The 24,127-nt window shown below is 36.7% G+C and overlaps 1 protein-coding gene across 2 annotated transcripts in view; it reads left to right on the top strand.

Annotated features, from left to right (window-relative positions):
- Positions 1–24,127, top strand: part of LOC124376103 (pro-neuregulin-3, membrane-bound isoform) — a 344,151-nt gene that overhangs the window by 287,080 nt on the left and 32,944 nt on the right. For both annotated transcript variants that reach the window (XM_046835022.1, XM_046835031.1), the window contains exon 3: positions 5,967–6,040. In XM_046835022.1, coding sequence (XP_046690978.1) covers positions 5,967–6,040 — 74 coding nt within the window. The remainder of the gene's footprint in view (positions 1–5,966; positions 6,041–24,127) is intronic.

Raw genomic sequence — 24,127 nt, 5'->3', positions numbered from 1 at the left:
TGAATGACTTTTCCACACCATCAGAAATCAATGCTCAGCCGGGTGGGAAAAAAATGGACGATGTGGCTGCAGGTATAAAAAATGCTCCGGAACATGTGATTTTGACAATCCATAATCTCCGCTTTGTTCCAGCGGCGCTTGGGCAACGTCACTTCTTTTTCCTCAGCACGAATCGATGACCTTTTTTGTGCTTTTAGTGCTTTGGCATATAAACCTGCCCAAATGCCCGGCAGCAACCTGTGTCTTATTTAATGCCAAGGCAACTTTGGAAAATGAGATCAACGGGGCCACTCAGTCACCTTTCTGCCGTAATCAGATATTAATTGTAATTGTTACCCTTCTCAGTGGGGTGTCAAAATATTCACCTTGAAGACCTTTCCTTCATCCTTAAAAAAAAAAAATGAATGTGATTTGTATTAAAACGTTTTTTTTTTTTTTCCTTTCCTTAGACAAGAGAGCCAACTGAGAGTTAATCAGGTACTAGTCAATTGATGCTGTTAAAACTTTTTGCTAATTTTCTCCCATTAATACTTTCTTCTGATTTCCTGAGGCACATTTGCATAATATTTTCGTTCTACACAATTGTATTATTTTCTGTTAAAGTCTGGACTGGATTTAATAGTCAGATTTAACTGATCTGTTTAGGTTTTAGAAAATGAGCAATGCTTCTGGGCCACTCATGAGAGATGAAGAAAGAAAGGAAAGAACAAGGGAAGGAAGGACTGACTTGTCTTTGTATATTGAACAAAGGAAGGAATGAAGGAAAGGAAAGGAGAAAGGAAATATTAGTCTGTCAGATGAATGAAGAAATATCAAGACTGGAAGGAGGGAAAAATCGTCTTTTTAATTTGAAAAAAGGAGGAGGGAATGAAATACTAGGCTTTGTAAATTGAAGGAAGAAAGCAAGGTAAGAAAATAGGAAAGAATCAGATTTATAGGCCAAGGAATTTGTTTTCAGCTGTTAGTGATTCTCAAAGTACAGACATAAATAAAACTATACATTCAGCTTAGACTATACAAGACAAAACAGACAAGACGGGACAAAAACAGACTATACAAGACAAAGACAGTGTGAGACAATATAGACTGTATGAGGATTAAATAGGGATACTGATTATATGACAGATCAGTAATGTACATAAAGTGTACATAGAGTGCATGGTAGTGGAAATGACAGTATTTAGGACTTTATACAATATACAGCAGCCATAGTGTGTGTAACATATACGGATAATGTGATTATTGCAGTACTTATAGATATGATATAAAGCAGGTAATATAGTTATGGTTAGTTGTTAATGAGGCTGATTGCCTGGGGAAAGAAACTGTTCCTGTGTCTGACAGTTTTGGTGAACAAAGTTCTGTAGTGCCTGCCAGAAGGGAGGAGATGAAAATGTGTCCAGGGTGCGAAGGGTCAGTAGTGATTTTCCTGCCCGGTTTTTGGTTTTTGTTGAAAAAAATCTAGTCTTTGTAAATTAAATGAAGCATGAAAAAAAAAGAAGGAAGATGGAAAGGAAAATCTAGTCTTTGTAAATTGTAGAAAAGAAGGAAGGAAAAAATAGAAGGAAAGAAGGATAGAAAATGAGTCTTTTGTAAATTGAAAGAAAGGAAGGAAAGAATAACTAGTTATTAAATGAATGAAAGGATGGAAGGAGAAAGAAAGAGAAGAAACTCCTGAGTAAAATTAAGTAAGGAAAGTACAAAAAGAACGGTAAGAGATTTTTCGTGGTAGCAAGGAGTAAAGAAAAACTACTTAGGAACCGTGTGGTGTGTGTGTATATGTGTGTGTATGTATATATATATATATATATATATATATATATATATATATATATATATATATATAATACACATACGTGGTCAGTAACATACTCGTTCTAACTAACACACGTGTTCTCTCTGGATTTATCTCGAGACGTTTCATATACGCGCCCGCGCTCACTGTGATCCAGGAGCCACTCGAGCACTCGCTGCTCTCTGTGTTTGTTCCGGCTCATTAATGACTTTGGACATTAATTTAAAAATGCGAGCAGCCTTCTGCCTCCTTCGAGAATAAGCAGCGTGAGCATGTGGATTTGTGAACGTTGCCACAAGAAAAGACGTGTGAAGCATAATCAGTTTTTTTTTATACAGATTGTAGAAATGACAGAACAGTTGTAGAAAGAAGAGAGAGAGGGAAGAACGATCAAGCAGTCAGTTACAACCCATCATTTATTCTATATTAAGGATGGTTCAGAAAGTGGGTTAGAGAGACAGAAAAAGTGAGATGAAGACAGAGATTGAATGTAAGAGTCAAGGAGGGAAATGAAATCAGAGACCAAAAAATTAAGTAAGGACCATGAGATGTTGAGAGAATTAAATGAAGAAACTGCATGTGAGAGAAAAATCAGACAAAGAGAGACAAAGAAGAGAGGGGAGAGAGAGAGAGAGAGAGAATAAGATGGAGAAACGGTGTGGTTGAGACTTTGAGAGACCGAGAATGAGACTGAGGAAGTGAGACCAAACAAATAGGAAGTTAATGAGATATTAAGAGGGGTTGAATGAGACACAGCGAACATAAAGAGAAGGAAGAGAAAATACACTGAGAAATGGATAGAATGGAAAGAGGGGTAGAGAGAATGTATGCTAGAGAGAGAGAGAAAGCAAAGAAGAGACAGAATGAAGAGAACATGAGACAGAGAGAGGAAATGAGAAGTAAGAGACAGAGTATAAGAAAGATGCAAATGAGAGAGAGCATATCACAAAGAAAAGCAAAAACATATGAAGCAGGCAGGTGGATAGATGGAGCGTGAGACATAGAGAGTGACAGAAAAGAATGAGAGACACCAACAGAACAGACTGAATTTGAAAGAGAGAGAGGTTAAGGCAGGCAGGGGGAGAGGACATGACAGCAAAAAGACAAAAGAGAGAGAGAGAGAGAGAAAAGGCAGTGTGAGAATGTATGACAGAGAGAGTAAAAAGACAGGTTAAAGAGTATGGGGAAAGAGTGGTGGTGAGAGACAGGGATTCAAAAGAACAAAGTATAAGATGAGATTGGAGATATTGGGAGACAAGGAAAGATAATGAGAGAGGATTCTGTGTGAGAGAAAAGAGAAAAAAAAGAGAAACTATCTGAGACAAAGATAGTGAGAGGTTTCAAGAGAAAATGAATCACACAGAGAGAGAGAAAGAAAGAATGAGACAAAGAGATGCACAGGAGGGAGAATGATGGAAAGAGAAATACTGGATTGAGAGATTGAGAGCGACAGGCACCAGGGGAGAGAGAAAGTAAGAGAGAGAAGGAAAGAAAGAAATGTGTAGGCTGCTGAGTAACAGAAATAAGTCCTGCAGAGCTGCACATCACATTTTCATAGAAGTTTCCACAGAAATCAAGTCTCTGAGCGATGATTACTCTAATGTGTAGTATGTCTTAATGCATAGTGTTTGAAGTGTGTATAGTGTAGTGTGTATAAATTATAGTACATTGTGTAAATGGATGGATGGATGGATGGAGTGATGGACGGATATTGTGCATCGTGTGTAATGCATAGTGTGTAGTGTAGAATACATAGAGTGTAATAAGTAGTGTGTTGTTTTGTAATGTGTAGTAGGAAGTGTGTAATGTGTAGTAGTTGTGTAGTGCCTAGTGCAGCATGGGGTGTAATTTGTAGTTCCTAGTGTGTAATCTGTAGTGGATATTGTGTAATAGTAAATGGTGCATAGTTTGCAGTGTGTAGCATGTAATGTGTGTGGTGGATAGAGCACAGTGTGTGTTGCATATGTGTTGCACGGAATGTGTAATGTGTAGTACAGAATGTGTAATGCGTTGTAGACAGTAGCATAGTTTTGCATTGTATAAAGTTTGGTGGATAGAGAATGGTGTATGGTGCATAGTGTGTAATGTGTAGTGAAAAGAGCACAGTGTGTAGTAAATATTGTGTGTAGTGTGTAAAATTTGGTGGACAAGGCACGGTGTGTAGTGAATAGTGTCTGGTCGATAGAGCATTGCATGTAGTAAATTGTGTGTTGTGTAGTTGCTAGAGCACAACATGTGGTGAATAGTGCGTAATGGGAAGTGGATAAAGCACAAGGTGTAGTAGATGGGATACTGTGTGGTGTATAGTGTGTATTGTGTAGTAATTATTGTGTGGTGTTTAATGCTTAGTTTATAGAGCACAGTGTGTGGTGTATAATGCGTAGTGGATAGAGCACAGTGTGTGGTGGATATTGTGTGGTGTGTAATGGATAGAGCACAGCGTGTAATGGATATGGTGTATTGTGTAATGAATAGAATGCAGTGTGTAGTGGATATTGTGTGGTGTGTAATGCGTAGTGGATAGAGCACAGTGTGTGGTGGATATTGTGTGGTGTGTAATGGATAGAGCACAGCGTAATGGATATGGTGTATTGTGTAATGAATAGAATGCAGTGTGTAGTGGATATTGTGTGGTGTGTAATGCGTAGTGGATAGAGCACAGTGTGTGGTGTATAATGCGTAGTGGATAGAGCACAGTGTGTGGTGGATATTGTGTGGTGTGTAATGCGTAGTGTATAGAGCACGGTGTGTAGTGGATATTTTGTGGTGTGTAGTGAATAGAGTGCAGTGTGTTGTGGATATTGTGTGGTGTGTAGTGGATATTTTGTGGTGTGTAGTGAATAGAGTGCAGTGTGTTGTGGATATTGTGTGGTGTGTAGTGGATAGAGCACAGTGTGTAGTGGATATTGTGTGTTGTGTAATGTGTAGTGGATAGAGCAGAGTGTGTAGTGGATATTGTGTGGTGTGTAATGTGTAGTGGATAGAGCAGAGTGTGTAGTGGATATTGTGTGGTGTGTAATGTGTAGTGGCTAGAGCACAGTGTGTAGTGAATATTGTGTGGTGTGTAACACGTAGTGAAAAGAGCACAGTGTGAAAGGTGTTGTAGATCATGTGTAATGGATAGGGCATAGCGATAGTGTGTTGTGCATAATGTGTAGTGTAAAGGGCACAGTGTGTAGTGGATAGAGCACAGTGTGTGGTGTATAGTGTGTATTGTGCACCGAGTAGTGTGTGATGTGTAATGCATAGTATGTAGTGTGTAGACTATATGGCACTGGGTAGTGTGTAGTGGATAGACCATATTGTGTGATGTGTAGTGGATTGTTTACAGTAGTTTGCAGTGGGTAGGGTTATACAGTAGTTGGTGGTACATAATATGAAACGTGCAGCGGCTAGTGGATGGTATGTAGTGCATATGGTAGCATGCGAGGGTTTGTTAGTGTGAAATTTGTTGTTACATAGTGAGCAGTGTGTAGTGCATTGTGTGTGGTCTTACTCAAGCTATTGTTCTAAAAATGTATTTTACATATAAACCTTACGATTTTAGCTACTGGGACCCTGATCAGACAGGATGCATATGGTCTAATTTTCATATGAAGACAAACTGTACATATGTAACTGACCTTTCTTGAACTCTTGACGATGAACTATTGATGCCTCACGATGCAAATTGCTGATGCAAATTGAGGAGAAAACTCAGCATATTATACCAGCCAAAATATCGGCTTACAGCTTCACATTGTCACAGAGGATGATGTTAATTGACACATAATACTGCTTCTGCAGACACAGTGGAAGTAATAAATTATTCAACGTGGGGAAACTTTTTTTTTTTAGTTTTTTGGAATAAAACACGCATATATAATTTCTTATGTAATTAGAGCTCTTTAAAGGTCCAGGTATGCTTTATTACTACGCATTTAAAGAAGCAATGTAATGAAATAAACACACCTCCACGCAATCTATCCGAGGGCTGCCTGAGAAATCATTTGTATGTTTACTGATTTGCATAATTCACATATTGAATGTGGTTTTACTGCAAATTCTTACTTAACATTCTTTTTCATGGATAATTTGCTTAAAAAAAAAAGGGTTAAAAAAGCTTAATCAAATCTGAATACGTCTTATGACCCAATTCCTTATGCGTCACTCTCCGTTCTGTTTTCTTCAGGTGTAAAGAAGGTTTCCAGGGCATCCGCTGTGACCAGTTCCTGCCCAAAACAGACTCCATTCTGTCTGATCCAAGTGAGTGTCCAATTTTTATTCCACCTTATTCATCCCTTCTGTACATTTAGGCTGTAGTGCATAGTGTACGATGTGTAATTGATTTTGGGAACTGCATTGCTTGTGTGTAGTACATAGAGGATAGAACATAGTGTATAGGGTATACACTAGCTTGTACTCCATAGTGTGAAATGTGCAGCAGAATATTTGTATTACGTAGTGAACAGTGTGTAGTTCATGGTTTTGTAGTGAGTAGGGTATACAGTAAAGTGTACACCATAGAGTATATGCATTTTGTGTACCGCATTGTTTATAGTACATAGTGTGTAATGTGTAGTGGACAGTGTATAGTGGGTAAGTTGTAGTGTGTGGGGTAGACGGTAGTGTAGAGTGAGCAGTTTGTAGTGTTTATTGTTAATTATTGTATAGTGAGTAGTTTGTAGTGCTTAAAGTTTAATTTGTAGACTGTAGTGAGTGTGTATTGTGCACCGAGTAGTGTGTGATGTGTAATGCATAGTATGTAGTGTGTAGACTATATGGCACTGGGTAGTGTGTAGTGGATAGACCATATTGTGTGATGTGTAGTGGATTGTTTACAGTAGTTTGCAGTGGGTAGGGTTATACAGTAGTTGGTGGTACATAATATGAAATGTGCAGCGGCTAGTGGATGGTATGTAGTGCATATGGTAGCATGCGTAGGGTTTGTTAGTGTGAAATTTGTTGTTACATAGTGAGCAGTGTGTAGCGCAGAGTGAGTAGTGTGCAGGGTATAGGGATTGTAGTACAAAGTGTGAAATGCGCATAAGATATAGTGATTAGTTTGCAGTGCATTGTGTCTTACGCAGTGTTGGACAGTGATGAAGTAAATGTAATTCGTTACTGTACTTCAGTAAAGTTCAGATATGTGAAAGCTACTTAAGTATTTCCATTTGAGGAGACTTTAACGTCATTACATTTCAAACTCAAACATCTCTTTTTACTCAGTCGTTCCTTTTAATTTCTGAGTGGAAAAACGTAACTGGTCTGGCAGGCAGCAAACCACCAATCAGTGTAGAGCGTGCGCTCTGTTTTGAACTTGTTTTGATTGCAGCTTAGTGTTATCTCCTCAGCACCAACATAGAGTTCGGCATCAGTTCAACAGCAAGCAGAACATTTAGAGAGGAATGAATGATGGAAGAAACTCCTGACTCGAACTCGCCACAGCACCCGTGGGCTTATTTACACTATTTTTTTTTTACACTAAGTACAGTAATCCCCGCCTATCGCAGAGGTTACGTTCCGGACCCCCGCACAATAGGAGAAAATCTGCGAAGTGGCAATCTAATATGTATACGGTACAGTATACTGAATACCTGTAAATCTTACGGCTTTATAAACCGTCCGACACGCTTATATACCTTTCCTCTGCTCTTAAACACTTTCAATATTCTTAAATCTACGTTATTTTAACATATTAAAATCTATATGGGTTCTCGCCAGTAGAGATACAACTGATGAAGATGATTCATTAAGTGTGCAGTACTAATGATGATGAAGGTGATGATGAAATGAATATACCGCATACCCAAGAGGAGCTTCTAAAAGCTTCATTATTAAGGCTAGAAAATGCTTATTTTGCCGAAAAAAATAATTAAAATAACTCTCAACAATAGTACCTATATACCGCAAAATCCCCCGAAACAGCGAAAAATCGGCATTGGAGATGTTTCATGTTAAAACCCTCGTTACAGTGAGACCGCAATACGGTGAGGGATTACTGTAGTTAAAAATAAGGTTTTGGGCTCATGATATTTGTAATTATATCAATCAGTGTTTGATTAGTTAATATCATTCTATTAATGGATTGATGTGCTATGAGTAACATTCGAGTCTTTTCACATAAACTGAGTTAATTAAGCAAAGACTCTTGTGACAAAAATGATTACAGGAACATTATAACCATAATAAATCATAGTACTTTGGATACTTAAGTACATTTGAAGGCAAATACTTTTCTACTTTCACTCAAATGAAATTTTAAAGGAAGCACTTTAACATTTACTGGAGTGATATTTTAGAGTGTATTTCTACTTTAACTCCACTACATGCTTTGTGGACTTCATCCACAGAAGCAATGGCCCTAATGACTGTGGTGGTCTGATTATTATCGCTACTCTCCACCTCCGTTTAATCCTGTCTTATTATTTAGACAGCATTGTCTCAAAAGCCACACCTGGACCCCTCACCGCCTTCTGGCTTTAATGTAATCCACTCTAAATTCAGATAATCTCACACGCATGAAAGATTATGTGACAGATGATGTTTTTAGCACTCAAATATATCCGTGTTTATAAATTAGGAGTAGCCCAAAGCATTTTTAAAACATTATAGCTCTACAATCTTTCTAGCCTGTGACCCTGACCAGGCAGGAACTAAAGATGAATATACAAACCGCATCATATTGTGTCTTTAGTCCTCCAAGCTCCATATCTGAATGTTCATTTGGAATTAGAAATATTCAACCTTCATGTTCCATGCTGCTTTGATGCTAAAATCCATTAGTATGCATTTGCACAAGTATATAAAATGGCTGCCTTCCACGGTTTCCAATTTGATGTAAGAAATTTAATGTAAGAGTCCAATTGCTCAATAGAACCAGACCTTTTTATTACACCTGTCAGGTTTACAATATTATCTTTAGCTCATTATTTTCATCTAAGCCTAATGCATTTATACATTTAAAAAAAAAAACCCTTAAATGCAAAGATTTATGAAATCTTATGATCTCATGCAGCGTATGGACAAAAGCTCTATTTCCATTTCCTCAATCCGACCGTGAATCCTTGCTTATGGACTGCTTACCACATTTTAAATCCTGTTTCATTTCTTTTTAAAGCACGATATTTCTCCAGTTTTAGAAAAAGAGAAGTTTTTCAAGAATTCATGGTTAATGTTTGAAATATTCTTCCTTAGAAAATGTGTTTTGGCCCATGACGTCTTGCAAAACTTCCAAGACGTAGGTTATCATTGCCTGGCTTGTAGAAACGGAAATAAGAGTTTTAAGGGCACAACACTGTAGTTATTTTCCTAACGCTATACAGATTTCGACCATGAACTGGATTAACAGAGCCGAAAGAATCCGTGTCCTGTTATACGAATACTGATGCTGAATCTAAAACCATAATGAAATGAAAAACTGTTTCTCCAGAGTTTTTAACGTCCGATTACAGCTGCTATAACAAGTTCTATAAGTACAAAAATTTTTTTTCTTAAAACCACACAGCCCCAACAATATATATATATATATATATATATATATATATATATATATATATATATATATATATATATATATATATATATATATATATATATATAGTACACTTTTTTCCTGTATTATATTAACATAAATGGCCTTCTAAATGGGAACGTAAATATCATTTCATGTTTTTATTCTCATTTGTTTTTTTGTACACACAAAAAGACCCTTGGTGAAGGTCAGTCTTGGATGATTGAACTGTGATGATTGTGTTGATTATCTTCTGTAATTATTCACTGAAATATAAATTGAATAGAATAAAAGATGCAGCAGTGTATTCAAAAAAAAGAATCTATATTGGCTAGATTGAAATGTTAGCCTACAGAACCACAGAATTTATGCACAAAGGAAAAAAAAAAATAATAAATACACTGAATTAACTAAATGAATGTCATTTTTGTCGTTAATTGTAACCTTTTTGGATTATTGACATGGCTGACAGAATACAAGTTCTTCTCTGATCTTCTCTATTTCTGACCGTCAAGTGCAAGATGTTTACATTAGAATTATGATCAGCATCAGTGGAACATGCTGGGGGAAAATGTCACGGTGCTAAAACTATCGGTTTCGTACGTCAATCACATCGGCAGGGAGGTGATTCCTCTCAGGAGGAAGTGGGAATGATGACGTTTCTAGTTTCTAACACTCCGGGATCTTGAGGTGGCCTGAAAAAATTGTGGATAAAATAAAAATCCATCCATCCATCCATTGAAATGAATGCAAATCATTTAAAACATTTTGTATTACTGTGATGATAATGTTTGTTTGTTTATTTGTTTTATGTGACGCATTTCATTACTATTATAAAGTGGAGGGATGGAGGGATACTGATGGATGGATGGATGGATGGATGGATGGAGGGATATTGGTGATGGATGGATGGATAGATGGATGGAGGGATACTGATGATGGATGGATGGATGGAGGGATACTGACGATAGATGGAGGGATACTGATGATGGATGGATGGATACTGATGATGGATGGATGGATGGATGGATGGATGGATGGATGGATACTGATGATGGATACTGATGATGGATGGATGGATACTGATGATGGATGGATACTGATGATGGATGGATACTGATGATGGATGGATGGATGGATGGATGGATGGATGGATGGATGGATGGATGGATACTGATGATGGATACTGATGATGGATGGATGGATACTGATGATGGATGGATACTGATGATGGATGGATGGATGGATGGATGGATGGATACTGATGATGGATGGATACTGATGGATGGATGGATGGATGGATGGATGGATACTAATGATGGATGGATGGATGGATAGATATATGGATGGATACTGATGATGGATGGATAGATGGATGGATGGATGGATGCATACTGATGGATGGCTGGATGGATGGATACTGATGGATGGATGGATGGATGAATGGATGGATGGATAGATAGATAGACTATGGTGAGGAATGATGTAATAGACATAACATGTCTAGGACAATTAAACAAATCTTCATAATGTGTCTTTAGTCCTCCAAGCTCCATATCTGAATGTTCATTTGGAATTAGAAATATTCAACCTTCATGTTCCATGCTGCTTTGATGCTAAAATCCATTAGTATGCATTTGCACAAGTATATAAAATGGCTGCCTTCCACGGTTTCCAATTTGATGTAAGAAATTCTACAGAGTCCAATTGCTCAATAGAACCAGACCTTTTTATTACACCTGTCAGGTTTACAATATTATCTTTAGCTCATTATTTTCATCTAAGCCTAATGCATTTATACATTTAAAAAAAAAAACCCTTAAATGCAAAGATTTATGAAATCTGATGATCTCATGCAGCATATGGACAAAAGCTCTATTTCCATTTCCTCAATCCGACCGTGAATCCTTGCTTATGGACTGCTTACCACATTTTAAATCCTGTTTCATTTCTTTTTAAAGCACGATATTTCTCCAGTTTTAGAAAAAGAGAAGTTTTTCAAGAATTCATGGTTAATGTTTGAAATATTCTTCCTTAGAAAATGTGTTTTGGCCCATGACGTCTTGCAAAACTTCCAAGACGTAGCTTATCATTGCCTGGCTTGTAGAAACGGAAATAAGAGTTTTAAGGGCACAACACTGTAGTTATTTTACATTTACATTTGCGGCATTTGGCAGACGCCCTTATCCAGAGCGACTTACAACTGAGCAGGGGAGGGTTTTAGGGCTTTTGCTCAAGGGCCCAGCAGTGGCAGCTTGGTGGTGGTGGGATTTGAACCTGTGATCTTCTGATCCAAAGCCCAATGCCTTAACCACTGAGCTACCACCTGCAATACAGGAAATCCATTTTGATCGCTGCAATTCATGTGCCAAGACCGAAAGTGCATTTCCTCTCGTTCAAACTCATGAAATATTTATGCAAGGCTGCAGTAATGGTTTTAGATGGGCCAATTACCGTGAGATATGGATCGCGACAACCCGTGGCCTAATGACCAAAATGTGAATTATATCCTGATTTCTAATGCACTTCCTGTCACGACTATGCTCGCCTTGTTGACATGCTATGCAGGTACAGAAGGTGGCAGTTCCTTGATTTTTTTTTTCTTTTTTTCTTCCCTTTGCATTCCTTAAAAACCCATTTCCCACAGTAACTTAATTTAGCCTCCATCTGGCATCAATTCAAATGCATGTCACCGGGTTTTTGATTTACGGCAATCAGTCACGTGAGATTTTTGCGCCCGGAGTCTAATACATACATCAGTGCGCTGAGCAGGTTGCGTTTCTGTTGCACGTGATTGACGGCGCCGCATTAGCACCGCAGCAGTGCGGCTCGGCACAGTAGAAATGTGTTGACTTTGTTCGTTCCAGAAAATTCTGCTCAAGATCTTGATTTTGATTTTTAGCGCCTTTTCTTTACGTGTGAATGTTTGTCGTGAGGCGAAAACCCTAAAAAAATTGCCACGTTATTGACAAATCAAAATAAGTAATTCAGTAATTAAATAATTGTATTATTCATTTTAAGAAATTGTATTGAAATAATTTAAATAAGTATTATTTTTTATTATAATATTTGTATAAAAATAATAGCAAAGCGCTAGCAATTGAAGACTCCATATAAAAATGTTAAATGAGCATTATGTCCGAACAGATAATGTCAAGATATATTTTTAATATTTAATATTTTTTAATATTTTTCTTTCTTGTTTTTTCTTTATTTATTTTTTTGTCAATTGGAATCCCTGTGAATGAAATGTTAGCTCAAGAAAAACATATTTTGAAACTCGAGCTCTGACCAATCTGATGTGAGAATTCAGCAGCATTGTGATGTAATATATCCTAAAAGTTTAACAGCCAATCAGGAGCCAGTATGCAAATTAGCTATTGCACCACTTTACCCTGTGTGGTTTTCTCGACAGATTTTTTTTCGTTTTTCAGAACATAAATTTATTTCGCTCCTTTTCTTTATACACGTTTAATGATTATGGTGATGGAGTGCGGTTTGTGGTTGTAGACGTTCATACGATTTTGTACATGAAAACTGCACTTCTTATTAATTACATTTCCGATTAAAGTTGCATGACTTTAGAATTGATGGGCTTTAAAATCCAGGCCTTCAGGAGGAAAGGTTTAATCGCTTGAGTAAACCTTTAAGATGCATTATTTAGTAACAAGTTTCTCAGTTACTAATTGCAAAGGATGCTGAATTCTTGATTACAGGGTTTTAGTCAGCCGCTCCATATAGCTGCAAGGCTGCCAGTCTGCAAGTCACAGGATCAAAGTAATTTTAGCCCAATAGTCAAGTCTTAGTCTCCAGTATCATGTATTTGATGTCATTTCTGTGGTATTAGTTATAAAAAAAACACTTTGGGATTACTTTCTCTGTTTTGTAGAAAGTAATCAAAGATGTTGTGGTAACAGTAAATTTGGGAACATCCATATTTATCTCTGGAGAGATGCTTCTCTCCAGAGGCAATCAATCAATCAAGAGATTGATCGATCGAAAAATTATTTCTATCTATCTATCTATCTATCTATCTATCTATCTATCTATCTATCTATCTATCTATCTATCTATCTATCTATCTATCTATCTATCTATCTATCTTATAAAATAGAATTTATATTTATTTATTTATAGATTTGTTTATTTATCTATTTATAATTTTTTACTAATTGGCTGGGAATTGATAAGAATTTTAATACTGCAAATTTAAAAGCATATTTGCCACAAATCAATAATTTAGTAATAATTCAGTCTGTCACAGAATAATTTCTCATGCATTTCACAAAAACAGAACTACACTATATGGACAAAAGTTTGGGGACATCTGACCATAGGATTGGTATGTGGTTTCTGAACATCCTTTCCACATGTAGTTTGCTCTTTTACTAGATTTCTGAGTGTGCGTCTGGAGATTCATTCAGCGGCAACCTACTGATGTAGGTTAGGTGGAGGCCTGGGGTGCTGTCCGGGTTCACATTCACCCCAAAGGTGGTCAATAGGGTTGAGGTCAGAGCTCTGTAACAGGATATCTTCCAACCCAAACCCATGTGAAACACATCATCTTGCACAGGGGCATTGTCATGCTGGAACAGGCTTGGGTCTCTTAGAGTAACAGCAAGCCACATCAGGTACCACCTCCAAAGACATCCTAATTGAGTGCCTCTAAGTTTTTGGTACATTTGGAGAAGAACCACATATAATGTAGCTGGAAAAGTCAGGTGTCCCAATAGTTTTGTAAACCATATTAAAGGGGGAAATTTGACAGTAATTGGTTTTATACACAGAATCAGTACATTGTAACAGTAATACCTTCAAACTATGCTAATCTCCCATAGGTGGAGAAGAAATCTCACAATCTGGGAATTTCTCCACTTCAAATATATTTGAGGTGATGATATCTTAATGGTGTTATCACTTGCAATTCGAGTTTGTCCTCTATAGGTTTAATTTAAATACTCCTCTTCTATGCACTGATTACATGGTGTAGGGTATTTTGCTTTTGGTTGGGGGGCCACTAATAAAGATGCCTTGTTTGTCTGTGTAGCTAACGAGATTAGTGCGGACAAACACGAGGACGTAACACGTCGTTATTTGTGCGTATGTCAAAAATGATACCTGTTCCCTTTATGTCGGACTGAGAGGCGAATTTATTAAGCTCGAATGGCCACCAGTAGCCTGAGAGAGGGTGTAATCACATCCAATCAGTGTTTCTTTCTCTTCAAATGTCACGCTTTGTATATTGAACGGACGGCAGATTTTTCTTCGACAGATTCGCGCCTCGAGCAAAGCCAGACTCGAATCGCTAGGACATCCAAGGTAATGTGTGCTCAGACCTGACACGTCAGACCTTTGGGGTTTGGTTCCTCTGTGGAAAAGGGGGATGAGGCTGAAAAACAAAGCTTCAGCAGGGTGGAGATGCTACTCTGACAATGATTATTGTTGAAAGCAAGCTTTGAGATTGAATGAATGACTGACGTTCAAACTGTCGCTTCGTGTTCAGGTTTGAAAGTTGGCGTTTATTCAGAAATTTTGGAAAGGGAGATATTTATTTGACATTTATGTAAGGAGTCTCCAGCGCCAGTGCTTTGTAGCACTCTGTAAATATGATTTCAGCTTAACTTCAAGAGATGCTAGGTTCACTAATTTACCCAGCAGGTGTACAAGGAATGAAACAGTTTGGGACTGGGTGGTTTAAGATAAACAGTAACTTTCTTGCTAAAAATATAAGACAAATAGGAACCATTATTGAATCTGCAGTGGGTTTAATGATTAGAATGGGAATTATTATGGTTATATGTAAATTATTTCTGTCTGTCTGTCTGTCTGTCTGTCTGTCTGTCTGTCTGTCTGTCTGTCTGTCTATCTATCTATCTATCTATCTATCTATCTATCTATCTATCTATCTATCTATCTATCTATCTATCTATCTATCTATCTATCTATATCTATCTATCTATCTATCTATCTATCTATCTGGGATATTGTGACTCAATGGTTAAGGCTCTGGGTTACTAATTGTAAGGTCAAGAGTTTAAGCCCCAGTATTGCCAAGCAGACACTGTTGGGCGCTTAAGCAAGGCCCTTAACCCTCTGTTCTCTAGGTGCACTTAATCCTGGTTTTATATCTTTTATAGACTTGATTGTGACCTGGTGGTACTGGAACTCTGATCTAGAATTATTATTGAAGCAGTCAGGGCTTTGTAACAGTCAGGACAGAGGAGTTCGCAGTGTGTTATAACATGGTCAGCTGTGGTATTAACTTCCAGTGGAAGAAACAGAGTATTTATAGCTGCTATATCAAAAGTCAGAACAAGAACTAACCTCTTTTAGGAAAGTTCAATTTTTTGGGCGTGTCCAGGCCAAATATCTTGATGTATACAAATTGTTCGAAATTTAACCTGGCAGTTTGTAACTCAACTGCAGTTGTGTGGATTACAAAAAAAAAAATTATTCAGACTCTGTGGGTTTTTTGTTCTTTTACTTTCGTTTTTTTCTTCCAATCTCATTTCTACATTTAACGAGGTCACATTGTGTGATCATGTGTGATTCCATTTTCTTTCCTCAACTGAAGCATTGTTTCTTTTTTTTTTGCTGACCAAACACATTTTTTTTTTCTGTCCCTCACTGAATTGACCACAGCTGCATAATTGGCGATGGGTGGGTCTGAGTTCTCATTGGAAAGATCACTCTCGCGGTATATCTCGTGGTTGGAAGCATGAAATGATGCACTTCAAAAGTCTGGCTTGAGGACGTCAATCACTTTTAATCATCGCTATAACACTGTGAGGTACAGAAAGCCAGAAACAGCAATCAGATAAGAGTAAAGGTGACGTGTGTGTGTGTGTGCATGTGTGTGTGTATTTCTTTTTCAGCATTGCTCAAATTTGTTGAAGGGGAAAAAAAACTTTCGAGCCGATATATAGTCAAATAAATCTTACATTTATAGCTGCAGAGTTGGAGCTCATTGTGTCTAACGATGACAGTCTGTCTTACCCCCATTGTTAACAAACCTCCAGACTTCCTGTCTGCTGGCTACTCAAGTTTTTAGCAGGTTTTTATTTGAAGGTTTTTAGTGCAAAAAAACAAACAAAAAAAACATTAACTCTAGACAGAGATATCGAGGAAAATAGAGAGAAATTTGTAACAAAAACGAAAAAAATTCTTCTTTTTCTCCTACTCTTTTTTCTTATTATTATTAGTAGCAAAAGTAGACACTGCTTTTTTCATGTTACTACCATTACAACCTCGAAAAAAAATCATCATTCCACTGCTTTCAAATTCTTTCTGTCTGTACAATTTATCATGTTTGCACCACTGCACTTTATGTAGCATCTTGATATTTATGTTGTTCAATGGCGGCAAAATTATCTGTTCCTTATTTTTCAAACAATGGTGCATTTTATTCGTCATGAAATGTACCATACTGTCTTGATACACTTTGGGTAAAGCTTTAGGTTCTCCAAAGCGAGTATAACCTGGAAACCATGCCCAAAAACACATGAACAAAGGGAATTTTTCCCTCCAAAATTTCAGGCCAGAGCATTGGCCATTCCCCCAAAGATGGTTGGGGTTTAGGAACTTTAAAACATCTTGAACCCAACTAATCAATGCTCAGTCAAGTAAAGCAAGTTTGCTCACTTGGCTCGACCGGAAAGGCTCGGACTCCCGGGGCCCGAAGGCCTGGGGCCCGAAGGCCCGGAGAGTCGGACGCTTAGAACAGACCAGCAGCGACTCTTCGGGACAAGAGCTCAAATCCTTTTGAGATCTTCCAGCAAGCTTTGTTTTCAAGAACAACACCTGCTCTGATCTTCAGGAGAACCTGGAAGAGCATCTGACTCCATCCTAACTGATCTTCAAAGATCTTTTTGTCGCATCTGGACTCTTGTGCAACAATCCACTGCAATTAACCATTTTACCAACCAATTTAGATGCGTATTTAAGTGTGAGCCCTTTATCAAATTTTGAATTCTATAAAGTGAATAGAAATTACTTGATAAGTCTCATTTAGGATGTGATTAATTTTGAGGTTTAAGCTTGCTATTCCTTTTTTGTTTGTGTAGTTAGTTTTATGTTGTGTTTGTCTCATTCGTTAAACGCCGTATTTTTCATAAGTGATTGCCTCTAAGTGCCGCTCACATTCATAAGGTTCCTGCAACATTCGATCTGAACTACATGCTCTATTAATTGTACGGTATAAAGTAAAGGGGGGTTGCGTCTTTCTCAGCCGGGAAGATACCTCTTTTATAGAATAAATATAAAATTATACTGTCTGTTCGCTGGACAAACAGACCAATAAGTGTAACGTTAATTCCATTACCATCAATTCAACTTAATTAAAATATTTAGGAGTAACTATAATCCGTTATGTTTACTTATAAATATTCCCTTTTCTTTGCGAGCTAAATTCACTACACTAATATAAAAATAAGTAAAAAACGAGTAAGAAAATGGCTTCCTTTCTTCCTTCTCTCCTTTTACTAAGGGTACTTCTTTCCACCCTTTCTTTTACTTCATTTCTTACCTCCATTCCTTCCTTCCTTCTTTCCTTCTACTTTGAGTACTTTTTCCTTCCTAATTTCATTATTTATACTAATATTTGATCTTACTTTTTTAACTGCACTTATGACTGAACAAATCATTTAATTTAATTTGATTGCAAACTCCGATCTTGGAAGATCTCATGCAAAGTATTCAGAAATGAGCTGCAGTAGCCGCAGTCGTCATCATTCAGCATCAAGTCACAGTATTTTCACAGATCTTTATTCCAAATCTTGCTACTGAATTGATCATGCAACATAAAAAAAAAGTCAAGTCAAGAAGCTTTTATTGTCATTTCAACCATATATAGCTGATGCAGTATACAGTGAAATGAGACAACGTTTCTCCTGAACCCAGGTGCTACATAAAACAACATAAAAACAACAGTCACAGTACAGAAGAACACAGGGCCAGGAACTAAGATCCTCGCCACATAAAGTGCATGTGTGCAACTGGTGCAAACAGTTGGTGACATTGAAGTGGGCACTAGTTTGCTTTCTTATCATTTTAGCTCTGTCAGTTCAGGTTCCTTTCTGAGCGTTTCCCCCTCATTTCAATAAGTTGATGGAAAAACGTTGCTATTGGCAGTTCTTGCTCATTTAAATTCATCCAGGTATTGCAAGTGTATAAGAAATGGCAAAAGGCAGATCGTCTGAGGGGTTGAAAGTGTGGTCCAATTAAAAATCGAAGAACTTTCTGTTCATGATTTGGTTCATTTACAGAAATGAAAAAGGGGGGGACAACTAAAAACTACATTGTTATTCCATAAATGTATTCAGTAATCAGTTTACAATTTGGCAGATCACTTCTTGAGCGGGGTCAACATACACAGATTACCTCGTCTCGTGTTTTTATTACATCATGTACACCGGGTAATGAATTATATTTAAGATGTGACTAAGTATGTGTAATAAAATAAATGACATGCAAATCTTATTTGGTGAATAAATTATATTTAGTAGCGGAAGTGTTGTATTTTTATGTAATTATTTGTAGGTGTGGGCATGAATTTAGCTTTTTCTGGTATAAATCTTCACCCTTAGAGCTTTAAGAAATGAATGTTTTGTCTCAAAATAGAAGCGTGTTTGCTCTCTGCTTCTGATTCTAGAAGAACAAACACAATATCTGTTTTGGCTTATTATTTGAAATGTATATTTCACAGCTAGGCCTTCAGTGGTGTCCTGCCTAAATCTATCCACTGCTTAATACAATCGTTACGATGCCACGGCTATAAAAAGCATCAATAGTATAGACAAACGCAGTGTAACGAAGCAATGCATCTCATACTGCGAGAAGGAATGTCAATGCTAAAGCAAGAAACACAATGAACATAATTCACCACGTCTCCTTTCACTGCAGCCGCAACTGCACCATCCACATACATCATCTCTAGCAGAAACCTCAATATTAACCTTATAAAACCGACCCCAAGTTTTCCGTGCTTTTTTGTGCATTTGTTCCGTGCATGTTGGCTTTCCTGATGATATAAAAAAAGGCAAATTGTGTTTTTGTGCAAATTCTACCAGAAAGAAAAGACAAAAGTATAAACGGTTGTTGAAAAAGCTTAAGAACTGTTTTAATCAGTCGACCCTCTGCCATTTTATAGGAGACCTTTCCTCATGATCTCCAGCTTTTCTCAAAGTCATTCATCTTGAGAATCTAAATGTATCTGCACCCAAATTAATTTCTTCTCTGCCAGGAATGAAAAAAAGGCTATTAAATCCACATATTTGAGTTTGTGCAGTTCGCTACGGATGCAGTTTGCGAATGAATGCAACATAAATGTACTCTTCTTCACAAGAGTTTTGTTCTTAACCCACTGAAATTAATGAACTAAACATGTTTTTCTTATTTTATTACCGTATTTTTCGGACTATAAGTCGCTACTTTTTTCAGAAAACAGATCATATAAGCACAGACAGGTTTCTAAAACTCGTACTTTTTTATTTTTCTTGGCAACAGCGTTAAGGGTTAGTCAGAGAAACTTAGAAATGAGCATCAGAAAATAATAAGGACATAATCCTCAGTCTTACACACACAGTAATACTGGAAAAATGCAGTGGCAGGCTATTCCCAAAATACCGCTATGCTCCTAAAGGAAGCGCAACATATTTCACCCGTTACACCGTGTGTAACGTGTCTTTCTTTAAAGCTTGTGTAAAGTACATTAGTGTAGACAGGTTATAAGACTGCGGCTTATATATGTTAAAAAGAAAAATATTTGTAAAATATTCAGTGGGTGCGTCTTGTATATGGGTGCGCTTTATAGTCCGGAAATTACGGTAATCTTAATTTCTATTAATTACACTACAGTTGCGTCATTCCATTCCGAGTCTGTCCTGTCTGTCCTTAAGAAGTCTGAAAGAGTATTGTCTGTTCCAAAGTGCACCCACTGGAAAGTCCTACTGCAAATGTTAAATACATTTCTCTTTACAGAAAACATAACCATCGCAGTCACATGTATTTATTAGTAGCTTTGGATTGTGTTAACAATGTACGCTGAATGATCTGTTACTATAGAAATGCACTATTCTGAACTCGAATGAACCTGCGATTGGAATCACAGCCAGGTGTTAAATATATACAATAAATTAACACCTTATGCCTAATCAGATTCGAGAACTCAAACGCTCCGGATATAACCGTATGCAAGTGCTAGCTACTTTTAGATATGACCGTTTATTGTAGCTAACGAGGTGCAAATGTGCAACCAGTCATTGGCATAAGGCAGTGCGGCATTAGCAATACATACAGGACATAAACAAAGTATAAGTCTGTCTTTCTCTCATTTACTGGTTTGTGCATTCTGGATGATTTCATGAACCACATGCATGTCTGCCTTAGCTCCTGCTGGTTTGATCTACATGATTCATTTCCTCAAACCCCACAGTCTCTTATGATCTGACATCCTTCTCAATCATAGGCAGCTCTCATGCGGTCCTCCATTTTGTTTGACCACCATCGGTTTACCATTGTCTGAAAGCTGACGGCGAGCATAAACGCCCAAACGCAAAAAAAAAACATGGAAATAACTTCACGCGTCGCCTCGAAGCATCTCTGCATGACTTCATTTGATTCCATTAACATCTGACCAGAGCTGACAAAGTGTAGATTGATAGTGAAGTGTGGCTACTGTGAGAGTCTATAATGTATAAGAAGTGAAGTGTTTGGGAGACAAAAAAAAATATGATACATGAAAGAAGACAAGACATGCTACATACATTAGTCATATACATGTAACACTGTTATTTCCAATGACCTCAGACAACCATCTGCTTCTCTCTCGCTCTCTCTTTCTCCCCATTTCCCCACCAGTCACTATTCCCGACTTCTTTCCTACCACTGTGACCACTATTACTTTATTTCCAATCTCAAGAGCCTCTGGTCTTTTTTCCAGCATGTGTGTGTGTGTGTTTGAAAGATAAGATTTTCAATATAAGACCCAATCAACCTTTATCAGGTCTTATATCAGGGTAGGGCGAGAGTACAGCTTTAGCGGGGCCTGTGAACGCTGTGCCGTCCAATCAGATATAGCTGTAAGACATTGTGAGCCTCCTTGCAAGACATCTTTATCAACTGCAGGTACCAGATTTTATGTCCTTCATCAAAGACAAGGTTTGCTTGAATTATTAAATACGTTTGAGACTCATGGTTCAGAAACACTTTTTGTTTCATAACGTTGCATATACAATATTTGCAATAATTAAAGCTTCATGGGTTGGCTGTTTGATTTCCAATGCTGCCCCGCGTGGCTGGACTTTGTAAGTTCTCCTTGTGCTTTATGGGTTTCCTTTGGATTTTCCTTCTCCGTAATTTAAAACACATGCTTTTCTTAAGAAAGAATGAATGGACGACTGAAAGATCTCATACACTTTTTGGCTAAAAAGATTCTACAGTGGTCGTCAGGAGAATAAATGTGAATAAATGTTTAAAACCGATTTCTGTATGAATCTTAAAATAATGTGGCATAGCAGGGGGATTAAAATTTTTTTCAGTGGAATTAATTTACAACAGTGCCGTATGGGAGGCCATCCATATCGCAAAAAGAAATCTAATCACAGTCTAATGGCCTATGTTATGAATAAGGAATAAAACACCTGGGTGTATGTGGCTATAGGAAAAAAAAATGCGATGATTAAGCGCAGTGTGATATGATGCAACACAAAGTTACTATTACCTCCTAGCTGTTTTCCTGTCTCAGCAATGTTTTATTAATAGCAGGCCATAATAATCTGCCAACAAATGAAAACATGAAAACATGCTTTTTATTTATTTCAAGTTCAACTTCAATGTTGCAGAATATCTGCAAAAGGACTATCAATTTATGTCTGTTTAAAAAGCTATAATTGGGCGTTCCTTATAAGAGTTCCTTATAATACTAATACTGTGTCCTGATGCTAGTACCCTAAGTATGAGTGCATTAATTATTTGCACAGTATATCATTACACACACACACACACACACACACACACACACACACATATATAAGGCCAAGTTTTTTTTTTCTTCTTAACTCCACAAAAGAGTAAAACCCAAAGAGGCAGTCAGAGAGCAAAAGAAAGCCATTTAAAAAAATGAAAGGAAGAAATCGGCTTCATTTTAGAGGATGAGAATAAAGCGAACGGACATTTTGGAGGAATTGAACACTGATAAGATAGCTTGGAGAGGAGGAGAACGATGAGATCTTCCCTTCAGCAAATAGAGGGTCTGTCATTTAACTGTGAATCTATCGCCATTAAAAAAAATCAGCTCCAGGTTTCTCTTCCTTTTTCCTTTTCAGTGCAAAAGTTGAGGGTGTCCATCACAAGCAATCTCAGTGTTTGATTGGGAAAGAAAAAAAAAACATCTAAGAATTTGAACACCATATTTCTTTTTTGATCAATGAAAACGACTTTGCTGAATTTTAGGAAAAGTAAAAGGATATTATTTAAAAAGGAAATAATGTCTTATGGTCAAAACTGTCAGGTGGGGGACTTTAATTGATCCTTAAGGGCATGACCTTTTAAAGCATGGATTTGGCATTAAGTAAGCAGGTAAAAAGAATACTATGCCCAACACTGTTACCAGATATGCTACAATTCCGATTTGTAAATACAACCATTCTGCATGGGAATTAGTCAATTACAGTTTCTTGGTGAAGTAGTACGCATTACTACATGCTAGCCAAAGTGTTTACGCACCATGAAGTGCCAATTTAGAGCAAACCCTTGCTAACTTTCTGCTAACTGCATGTTATTACAATGCCAGTGAACTGAAAAATAGGTTTCATGAAATACAAAGAGTAACCTAGGAACCTACCAGAACTTAGCAGAATGAGCTAGTAATTAAGCTAATGAGCTGTAGCTACAGTTTTGTTCCATTGGGCAGCCCTAAAGTGAAATGCTCTTTGGGCTCATTGGCCAGTTTCAGTTGTGTTAAGCGCTTTTCCTTGTAAAAAGAGAATAAAGTGCTTAAAGATCATTAGCTTAATTGAAAGATTGTTAACATAATGAGTTCGACTTGTTTCCGAAAGCAGTTTATTGTTAGATGTTATGATAGAGGTGTAATGAAAAGAAAATTAATTAAATAAATAAATATATATATATGGGAGAAAGAAAGAATCATAATACTAATTATAACTAATTAATAAATACTATTTCAACTAATACAATTATTAATTGTTTATTTATTAATTCATATGCATTAATAAGAATGGTGAATATGATGATGAAACATTTCAATTATTATTGGTATTGTAAGTAGTTAAGTAACCATTCATCGACTCATTTATTTATTTTATTATTATTGGTTGTTGTTGTGGTTAATATTGTTAGTTATAAAAGTATATATCAATTAATTTATTATTTTTGTATTATTTATTCAATAATTGATTATTATTAATAATAATAATAATAACAATGTTCGAATGATAGAATAATAAATTAATTAATATACACTACTACTAATGTTAATAATAATATAATAATGTTATTAATGAGTTATTTTTTTATTAATTATATATATATATATATATATATATATATATATATATATATATATATATATATATATATATATATAATAAAGGAATTAATAATACATTTATTAATATACTAATATAAAAACTAATATAAATAAACTACTAATGCTACGACTAATGTTGATGACCAGATTGCATTATGTGGACAAAATATTTCTGGCCCACCCCCATACCTAGATGGATAGACAAACTAAACTGCAAGTTGATAGGAATTGTGTTCCTCTCTCTTGTAATACAAATAAAAATTCTCCATGACTTCTGTACCTGCTGCTTTTGCTA

Source organism: Silurus meridionalis, chromosome 2, assembly GCF_014805685.1.
Source record: "Silurus meridionalis isolate SWU-2019-XX chromosome 2, ASM1480568v1, whole genome shotgun sequence".
Lineage (NCBI taxonomy): Eukaryota > Metazoa > Chordata > Actinopteri > Siluriformes > Siluridae > Silurus > Silurus meridionalis.
The sequence above is the reverse complement of the archived record's forward strand: the minus strand, read 5'-3'. Positions and strand labels throughout refer to the sequence as shown.